Here is a 9,973-nt window from a genome sequence, read left to right on the forward strand (position 1 = left end):
CAATTTGGCTAACCTGCGGCGGCAGCTGGGCTTCAGAGTGGTCTCCCTGCTGGACCTCACCAGAGACGAGATGCTGGCGGCCATCGAGAGGTTCATTCAGCTGCTGAACAGAGGAGTCTACGGTGAGAAGAGGTTGCCTTCAAACTACGGAAATACCTGCCGTGTTATCGCTCCACTCGTCACTGCTCACAGATAAGCCTTTCGGGCAGAGAGTGGGCAGATAAGGATGCTGCGGATGAGTGGGCGTCTGTGCACGTTATATTTAGCGCTTCCTGTCTGCATTTGGCTGAAACTCTTTAATGCACCGATGCAGCCGTATGTATTTAAAACACTTCACAAGGGTCTTGTGACGCTGTGGTGACAAATGGTTTTCTTAATCTGATCACTTAATACTTAAATAAACTGAAAAGATGTCAGATTATGTAAGTCAGAAAACTACAGTCAGCCACGAAGTAACTTAAGGTTAGTTATCGTTGCCAAAATAAATCATCTGTGTCTGTTTATAATTACTGCAAAAAAATCTACACTGAATAAACTGAATTGCGTTTTTTTTTTGTGATATTCATGACAATACACTGAATTATTGTGATTTTTCTAATTTACTAATTACCAGTCAAACATGGCAAGATATTCCGCACTGTATGGATTTCATTATTACCAATTACCAGTCAAACATATTTCACAAGCAAGATATTTCACAGTCTATCTAGAACCTAATCCAGAATAACAATGACATCTCTTCTCCGTAGGCCTTTTCTACTATGCTGGTCATGGTTATGAATGCGCTGGCAGGAATTACCTCGTGGCGGTTGACGCTCCTCAGCCGTACCGTCCTGAAAACTGTGTGTGTGTACAGAGGATCATGATCAGCATGCAGCAGAGACAGACGGCACTGAGTGTCATCCTCCTGGACGCCTGTAGAAAATGGTGAGTTTGAAAATCATTTTAAAAAACTTCAATACCAAAGTCCATAGACCAAACCAACAATTTGACACCACAGCAAACAGGAATTGTTGATCCACCGCTGCCTTCGTTGGAAAGCTTTAATCTGTCATTGTGTGATTTCACCGCCTGAAATTTCTTGTTTGGATTTACCAACATGTCAAAAGTTCACCAGAAAGAAGAAGCAGTTAGTAAACCGCTAGTTACTGTGTTGTGTTGAGCTAAAATCCTGGATTTTCTCTATGGTCTGTGGTTCAGAGTAACAACTTTTTCACAGTTAAATTCAATTCAATAAAAAATTCCTTGTTCTTTCTCCAGGTACAAACAGCACCACATTCCTTCCATCATCATGCCCCTGAAACCATCTGGGAATACCGTCTACGGTTACGCCACGTAAGAATCTTAATTCTGGTATCCACATTTAGGACTTTTATGATCAGCACGAGTGACGACGTCCCGTGCCCTGAAATAAGATTTCATCTTTTTATTTCTCCACTGACTGACGCAGATGTGAAGACGCCGAGGCCTTTGAGGTCCAGGACGGAGGGAAAAGCACCGGAATCTTCACCAAATACTTGAACAAACACATCCTCCGCTCTGACAAAGTCACACACGTCTTGGAGAGAGTCTCTGAAGGTGAGCGTTCATCTAATTTATTCTTATTGAATTGATTCATTTGGTCTAAATGTCGGTGCTTTCCTATAAAAAATTTTTAGCCGTCGCCTTGTCTATTTAAACTCCTGGCTGCTTATTTTTGTGTCGCTCGGTATTTTCTAAATCCCGTTCTGTCTAAGAGGAGTTATCACTTTGTTGCCGTCTGTTTAACGAGTCTGTGGTGAAATCTGCTCCAGAGGCACGGCCGGTATGTGACCTCATCCTCCAGAAATTCACACGGTTGGCCAGAGAACAGCAGGAAACCTGAGAGCTGCAGCAGACAGCAGCTGCTCTGCCGTTAAGAGACACTAGCCCCCTCACCACCCCCCGACTACCACCACAAAATCCCCCTCCCGATTCCCTCTGTCATGATTTCATGGTTCACACATCAGAACTCTGCTGCTGCTGCACGTGTCTGCCTTTGAGCACGGATGTAGAACATCAACTCAACAATGAACTCTGCTGCTGCACGTGTCTGCCTCTGTGCACGGATGTAGAACATCAACTCAACAAGTTCATTACTATTTAGTGGCTTTGTTTATTTATGTAAATGATGAATAGATATTTAAATTTATTGGCAGCCAATTTCTTTCCTCTTGTTTGTCTGCTTTGCCAAATGTCTGACGACACAGAACTTGAAATCTAAAAACACCAAAATAATTGTAGAAAATTACAGATTCATTACAGATATACAGCAAATGATGAAATGCAAAAGGTAACTATTTTTTGCCAGAAAGGTGTTTTAATATAAAAGCATCAGTCTATGATTTTATTTACATATATGTGGTCTGTGCAGAGGTATTTTCCAAATCCTTTTGTTTTACTCACAGTTCCTTTAAAACTGTTTCCGTATGAACTGCTGTTGCTAAACTCCGGCACTGCCCGGAAATTAAATTAAATACATTTCTTAAAAAATGTATTTTTGTCCCTGTGCTGGTGTACGGGGTGTGGTTCTGATGGTCTAACATTTAGTCATTTCTGTGATTCAACTTTCAATTGTTTCCAGTGTTTGCTATATTTCTGACCAAGTGTTAGTTTCACTGGTAGGAAGGAACTTTTTTTTTTTTTTTTTTTTTTTAGGTTTTTCAGCTAACATTAATTTTTTTTTTAGTCAAACTTTATTTTCTCTCAGAGAAAACCTGCTGCTAACTTTAAGTTAGTTATTTTTATTTTTATAAACCAAACTTTTTTTTTTCTCTCTCTCTCCACCACAGACTTGGGCACAGACTGTTTAGTGACAGGCAGACAGGCGGTGGAAATCAAACATACCCTGAAGGAACCTCGCTCCCTCACGGATCCCATCCGGACCACGGGCCACACACAGGAGCTACGCCTGCGAGACGCCTGCTGGAGACAAGCAAACAGTAAGAGAGAGCAAAAAAAAAAAAATCCCTACAGTGTTTTTTCACAGGCGTTAAAACGCAGGTGCAATTCAACTGCTAACTTTCACTTGACTGAGGTGGAGAAGTGAGTAAAAATCATCCTCACCTCTCATCATCTGACAAACCTACTACAGTCGCTGTGGTTTGATGTCACATTTTTAGCCTCATTCACAGAAAGGGGACGGCTGTTTTGGATAAAACAAAACAGGAACAGAGTAATTTGTGTGTGTTTTATTTATAACTTTGTGATTTTCATTTCTCATAACGCCCACGGATTTTACCTTGGAAAAACGAGGTAACCCCTGGGTATGAAATGTGATTTAAAATAACCTGGCAGTGATTCATTTTATTTACCTCCATTTAACTTCTTCACATCTTCTTTTAGAACTTCCAGAGAAGCAGTGCCTGAGGTTTCCCTGTGGCGTAGAAGTTGAAGTCAGTTTCTCGGCTTTGTTCTCCAACGTCTTGGTTATTTTTGCCACTGTGAAGACCATCAGCCCCCAGGCCCAGGACTGCACCGTGGCTCTGAGCAGCACACCTGTAAATATTTATTTTTTCATTTATTTTCAATCTCTTACATGTGTGGGTTAATGTGTAGCCACTTCCTGGCTACCTCAGACAGTTTCAGATCCATGTTCATTGATAATTAAAATTCACCTGTAGGTATGAAAAGGGCTAACTGTATGTATCTTTTTGGGTTAAAATCTAGCCATTTCTTCTTTCTGCATTTGACCTATTTTCAGTGGACCTTGGGATTATTATGATATGACCTTCTTTGGTCATTTTTATCTAGCTTTATCAGCTACTTCTTTGGTCATTTTTATCTAGCTTTACAATGTTTGTTGCTAATTTTGTCAACCTCACTTTAGGTTATTTTGACATTTTACATTTGACTAATTCTGGACTTTATTGTTTATCTAACATTCAAACTATACCTGTGAGGTTTTTGCTGTTTTATTTGCCAACTTTAATCAATTTCAGAGTCAACATTCAGACACCTGTCTTACTAAAGTTTAGCTATTTTTCAATAGTTTGGCCCTAATGCTAATTTGTGTAGCATTAAGCATATAGCATGAATAGCATTGTGCCCATGTGCCACATAAGTATTACGATTAGAGCTGGTTCTGTTAACATAGACAACTAACATCTAAAGTACACTGACATTGTTTCCTGAAGACTCCACCAAAAGAAATGTGAAAAGAGATTCCACCTTCGTATGAGTCACACATCATTCATACAAACTGCAGCAAACACTCACACATTAGTTTCACACCACAGTCGGTGTCACTCCGTGAGTGTTGTTCCATTAGACCGCAGAAATTTCTCGACGTTGACCGTTCACCCACGTTTGTGGTGACTGAGGAAGTACTGCCTATATATGGGCAGGTAAACTCAAACAGGAAGAAGTGCAGGAGAAGACCGCAGTATACACGGATGTGCTGACATCTAGCGGATGAATCTTGACAGCGTTTATTTCCACCTCATTCTGCCAGAATTTATGGGGTGAAAAAGCTGAAAGTTTTTGGCCAATAAAAATGAATTATTTAAATCAGTCCAGTCACATGCAGTTAGATTAATAGTTCACTCTAATTTATTCATTTTTTTTAGCTGGATAATTAGCAGATGTGGTATTGAATGATATTGATAATAATTATAATGTCCCTTCTTGTTTTAATCTTGTAGCCATTGGAAGATATCTTCTCTGGGTCAGACCATTCAGAAGAGATGGACTCCCTGTTGTTTACAAACTCCCACAGTCCAGACTGCACCATGAGGCTCTGTGCTCTTCAGAGACTGAAGGTAAATTCAATCTTTTTCTTCTTCTCCAGGTTCTGACTCTTATCAATCTTCAATATTTCTACAACGTATACTTTTTGTTTCTTTTCTCAGAGCTCTCTGGTCATCAGGGTGGATCTGCACTATACTCACACAGACAGTAAACTGAGGCAGACAGAAAGCCAGGAGGTGGACACTGGTAAACCCCTGGTGGCCTCCTGTAGGTTTTACCAAAGAAAAGCTGCTGCCGATGAAAGACACAATGGTGCTTCTGCTCAAAGTACGGGCCACGTTCCGAGCAGCAAACAGACTGTGGCTGGGCACTGTCGCCCGTTCACCAGGAAAGCCGAGTGTGCCGCCTTGCCTCCAGTTAGGAGGGGCAAAAATGAACCCGAGGAGAACGATGAGGACCAACTATGAGGAAAACACTGTCCTGGTTCTACTGCTGTAAATAATCGACGTGAAATTTAAAGGCGTTCTTTAAAAAATTGTTGTGGACCAACATAATCAGCTGTGCTGAGGAGTCTTTGATTGAAATAATAATGTTTCTTTTGGAACAGCCGTGCTCACCTGTCTGCAGTTTATGATAATGGATGAATGGGTGACTGAATGAATGAGGAATACATTAATAAAAGAAAGAAAGAAAGTGATTTTAAAGCTGCCTTTGCTTTAACTTATATTTCTGATCCTAACACTGACAAAACAACACTTCTGCTAAGTTGCCTAATGCATAATTAATCGCAACTGTACGTGACTTTTTATGTTACAAATAAATGCTGTTGTGTCCAGTGGTGACACGTGAAATTTTGCATTTGTTTTTTTGGTGTTTAAATTTAACACACGAGGGGAAGTAAACAATGAAAAAAACAAACAAATAATGTCTCTAGAACCAATAACAATGACTTCGATATTTATATAAATTCGTAGGCCTAAGGTTGTTGTTGCAAAAACAATGAGGGTTCTCTGTCTGGATAACAGACGTCAATCAATTGCAAACGTTTAACCACAGATTGTTTGTCGTTGTAATCGATCAACTTAAATTTAAGTTCGTTACGTTATTGGACATGTTGGATTTTCCTTCCTAAAATGTCGTTCGTAAAAGACTAATAATGAACAGCTACACATTGAAAACCCGGTACGAGTTGATAACTGTTTGTTTTTTTTAAAGCAACGGAAACATTTATTAGTGCAAATAACTAAAAACTTCTTCAAACATTTAAAAGATTTTTAATGGACCGTATTGCGTCACATTATTTTTAATGAGTGTTTTCACGAATACGCACTCATCCCCGATAGCTCGCCGTGATCGTATAGTGGTTAGTACTCTGCGTTGTGGCCGCAGCAACCCCGGTTCGAATCCGGGTCACGGCAGGTTTAAAAGGGGTAAATCTTTTACTTTTTAACTTTCTTTTTATTACTATGAGTGTTAATAAACCGACATTTAAACATTAGATTTTATGTTTTACTTTTTTTTGTTTAATTTCTCGTTTTGTTCATTTTTATTACTATGAGTGTTAACAAACCGACATTTAAACATTAGATTTTATCCATATGCAAACATCTGTTTCTTTACGTCCCATAATTCCAGGTAATTTTATTACGTTGTACAGCTATGGTCTAAGAATCAATAAACAATCAATACTAGAAATAAAGTCACGTCAAAAGGTAAAAACTTACATCCTATTTTAACAAACACTTTTAAAGGTTGGTACATTTATGTCGTTGTGCTTGTTGTTCTATAAGCTGCCGCAATAGCGGTTGTTTAAAATGCAGAAGCGACAAATGACCGGTAGAGGGCAGTAAAACACATCTGATCAAAAAGGAATTAACTAGGAAAAAATGCTTTTGCAGCAGGTAAATTACTCAGAAATATATATATATATTCTACGCAGGATGGGATTGTATATATTATACATATAATGTTGAGTAACTTCAACATAAAGAGCAAAAAAAAAAAAAAAAAAAAAAAGCAAAAAAAGTTGGGCCAAAAAAAAAAAACACCAAAAAAAAATTTAACGGGGGGAAATGAAAAAAGAAGCTTCGAGTTGTTAAGTAATAATACAAAAAAATCCCAAAGATCAAATTGGCTAGAAATAAGTTCGAAAAATAAAGATGAGAATGACGAAAAAATATTAAATTACAAAAAAAAACATTAAAATAATGTTAGCCATTAGATGATTAGAAAATAGGGCCAATACTAAACTATATATTCTTTAAAAAAGCAAGATAATTAAATTTTTTTAATGAATACCTATTTTGTCATCATCATTAATATTGACCATGTAGTTACTTGTATTTAGGATTATTATAATTATTATGTGGGGGGTGGTTTGCCTTTGCCTCACTTTGACGTCAGTTTAGTATGGACCCGCCCGCCTGCTCAGTGGCAGAGAGAGAGAGAGAGAGAGAGAGAGACACTCCACGGCAGCCCAGACACCACCACACTGCTGAGCTGCTGGTGCGGGACCCAGACCGAGACAGAGACAAAGATCAGGACCAGGACCAGGACCAGGATCTGGATGCGGGCATCCTTGGATTCTAACGGCTAACACTCGGGCCCCGGGCTGTGCGTAAAACTTACGGGAGCAGGATGGTGCGCACCTCGGCGCTGGCTGCTGCTGCTAGTGGCCGCGCAGTGGCGCCGGGATTGCGGTCAATGTGACATTCACACGCCCCGTGTGTGGTTTGGTTGAGTTTTTATTGTTCTGGTCCTCCCGGGTCTCCCCGTGTGTGTGTGTGTGTGTGTGTGTGTGGAGACGGACGCACAGCGGAGCGGAGCGGAGCGCAGCGGCGATCCGTGGAGGAGACTGGGAAGATGTTGAGCCGATTTATGAGTGGCAGCATCAGGAATCTGGAGAGGGAATACAGCTGCACCGTCAGACTGCTGGACGACACCGAGTATACGTGCACCATTCAGGTTGGTCACCTGTTTATCCTGCATTTTTCACCAGTACTGCTGATGCTGATGCTGATGCTGATGAAGCCGGAGCTGCTGCTGCTCGGTGGTGGTGGTGTTAATGTGGGGACCGAGGGACAGTCAGTGGCTGAATGTCCCACTGCTGATGTCGACCATCAGAGAAGCAGCAGAGTCGGTGCAGGGATGAGCAGATTTGTGTGGGTTTTGTTGTCAAAATAAAACAACAAATGCAGAATCTGAGCTTCCATGTAATGCATCGTTGACTCCAGTCAGTTTGTTGTCACTCAGACAGACACGGTGGTATTTCCTTGCTGCACAGGTTGATGGGATTTCAACACACTTTATGCCACAACTATATTGTATTGTTATTTTCTAAACCGCGGTCTCGGAAGGGAAATGGTTCTTTTGGTTTTATTTTAATTTGAAGGAGATGCAGACGCGGCCACCAGCAGCAATGTGGAGTTTCACATTTTGTCCATAGATTTTGTCCATAAAACATGGATGAGGCTAACTGATGAGGCTAACTGGAGAGGCTAACTGAAGCCTGAAGTTGCAGAGTTAAAGAACTCACATGTTCCAAAGGCAACCTTTAAAATGTAGGGGATTTTTTAAAAATCACATATTTTCCTGACAAAGTCTCAATCATTCATTTTATATTGATACGACACAAAATACTGTGTGATGACGGGTTTCAAACTGAGGCACGCCTTCCCTGGAGGGTGCCAGAGAAGAGAGTGAAGGTCGAGAAAAGAAATGTGATGTTTATGCATGTGTAGATTTGAAGTCTCTTTTGGACGTCGGACATTTTTCCTCTGCAGTTACATCTACCAGCTGTTTGCTTGTTGCCTAAATGTTGACCATTTAGAGCTGCTGCTTCTCCTGTTTACCTTGAACCCCTGACATCAATAATGCACCCACAGTATCTCATTGCTGCTCAGGAGAACATGACTACTCAGTCAACACGGGGCGGCTCTGGAAGAGCTTCAGAATATTTCCACACATTTGTGTTTCCTCTCTGTTCATGTTCACCAAAGATCCTGGGTCTTTTTTTCAATGCTCTTAAAAAACGTTAACGTCTACTTCTAGACTGTTCCTACTTGCTTGCTAACAGCAACATTGAACACAAGCCTCTGATCAGCTACAGATATTTTCCCAACCTTCTTTTTTTGTGTCACACTAGTTTGATGAAAAACATGAACCTACTGTCCAATAAGCACTGCTATAAAATAATACAACCTCAGTAGAATCAAAGTCTGGCTCACCTTTACGCTGAGTCAGTCGGCGCCTTGCGCTTGTTTTGTTGCAGTGACACGGTCCCTTTTTGGTGGTAACACGACGCAGTGACACCTGCAGTGCAGTTGCAGTTGCTGATCTGTGAAACAGACAGAACTCATTTTAAACAATGATAAAAAAACAACAAATTAACAGTTTACAGTATGTGAACTAACACTGGGTATCGAGCCTGTGACCTGCTTGCTGTAAGGCGAACTCACTGAACCACATCTTTCAAACCTATGAGCTACAGCAAAGTGCTAATGTGAGCAAATACGGCCCTTCTGTCATGCAGGCACAGAGGCATTAGCAGCATGAACGCAACATTTGGGTGGAAGAATGTTTGGGATTTTTCTGGAATATTAGTTAAGACAAATATTTGAAATTTTGACCAACTGACACCTTGGAGACCAGGCTGGGTTCTCATCATGTGATTAGCAGGTACCCCCTCCCACCCCTCCAACCATACACTGCTCCACCGCCAGGCCGTTCACATGACCATGAAGAGAAAACCTCCTTAAAACCGTCAAAGAATAAACGTGATAAAAAAATTAAAACCCCAGTTGAATCAAAAATGAACAAAGAAATCCAACAGGTCTCAGAAGTAAATGATCACAGTGTCCTGATGCTGTCGTGCAGAAGCCTTTGTCATCACACAACTGTTGATATTTTCTGCTAAGACTCTCTGCTTTGAAGGGTAAGAACCAAGACGAGGCCTTGAAATAAAACCGCTTCTGTCTGCTTTTCTTTAATCCTGCATCAGAGTCACGTCGGTTTCGAGGCAAACCCTGACTGTACAGCGTCAGCAGCGGTTAAAACACAGATCCTTGATGTTGTCAGAGAAACGTTTAACCTGCTTTTGTGGAACAATGAACGTCAACGTGGTTCTGACACAAGCCGTGAAGCTACGGTGACACAGATCTTTGTCCCGGCCCTGGCCGCGGCCGCAGGCTCATGACAGCACGTCCAGGTTGTAAACAGACCTGTGTTCGTGCTCCGTGAGCTGAGCCAGAGATGGAGCGGGGCCAGT

At 41.0% G+C, this 9,973-nt stretch overlaps 2 protein-coding genes, 1 long non-coding RNA gene and 1 other non-coding gene across 8 annotated transcripts in view; 3 read left to right on the plus strand and 1 right to left on the minus strand.

Moving 5' to 3' along the window:
* Window positions 1-5,561, plus strand: part of malt3 (MALT paracaspase 3) — a 10,317-nt gene extending 4,756 nt beyond the window's left edge. Inside the window, exons 9-15 of the mRNA XM_008310986.3 lie at window positions 750-927; window positions 1,261-1,335; window positions 1,451-1,578; window positions 2,811-2,960; window positions 3,364-3,518; window positions 4,662-4,778; window positions 4,869-5,561. Of these exons, the coding sequence (XP_008309208.1) occupies window positions 750-927; window positions 1,261-1,335; window positions 1,451-1,578; window positions 2,811-2,960; window positions 3,364-3,518; window positions 4,662-4,778; window positions 4,869-5,174 (1,109 nt within the window). The 3' untranslated portion in view covers window positions 5,175-5,561. The remainder of the gene's footprint in view (window positions 1-749; window positions 928-1,260; window positions 1,336-1,450; window positions 1,579-2,810; window positions 2,961-3,363; window positions 3,519-4,661; window positions 4,779-4,868) is intronic.
* LOC103379439 (uncharacterized) overlaps window positions 1-9,973 on the minus strand; it is a 37,066-nt gene continuing 27,093 nt past the window's right edge. For all 3 annotated transcript variants that reach the window (XR_003049863.1, XR_003049865.1, XR_003049864.1), the window contains 5 exons: window positions 8,934-9,043; window positions 3,333-3,516; window positions 2,866-3,163; window positions 800-915; window positions 1-103 (listed from right to left, as the gene is read on the minus strand). This is a non-coding gene — a long non-coding RNA (uncharacterized LOC103379439). The remainder of the gene's footprint in view (window positions 104-799; window positions 916-2,865; window positions 3,164-3,332; window positions 3,517-8,933; window positions 9,044-9,973) is intronic.
* Window positions 6,054-6,125, plus strand: trnah-gug (transfer RNA histidin (anticodon GUG)). The gene has a single exon. It is a non-coding gene; the product is annotated as a tRNA-His (tRNA).
* Window positions 6,802-9,973, plus strand: part of frmd5a (FERM domain containing 5a) — a 42,463-nt gene continuing 39,291 nt past the window's right edge. For 2 of the 3 annotated variants that reach the window (XM_017032925.2, XM_008310985.3), the window contains exon 1: window positions 6,803-7,671. In XM_017032925.2, the coding sequence (XP_016888414.1) occupies window positions 7,570-7,671 (102 nt within the window). In that variant the 5' untranslated portion in view covers window positions 6,803-7,569. Of the gene's footprint in view, window positions 7,672-9,973 lie in introns of all 3 variants that reach the window. The other variant, XM_025056155.1, reaches the window with a different exon arrangement.

The sequence above is a fragment of the Cynoglossus semilaevis genome, chromosome 6 (assembly GCF_000523025.1).
Source record: "Cynoglossus semilaevis isolate Cse_v1.0 chromosome 6, Cse_v1.0, whole genome shotgun sequence".
In the NCBI taxonomy this organism is placed as follows: domain Eukaryota; kingdom Metazoa; phylum Chordata; class Actinopteri; order Pleuronectiformes; family Cynoglossidae; genus Cynoglossus; species Cynoglossus semilaevis.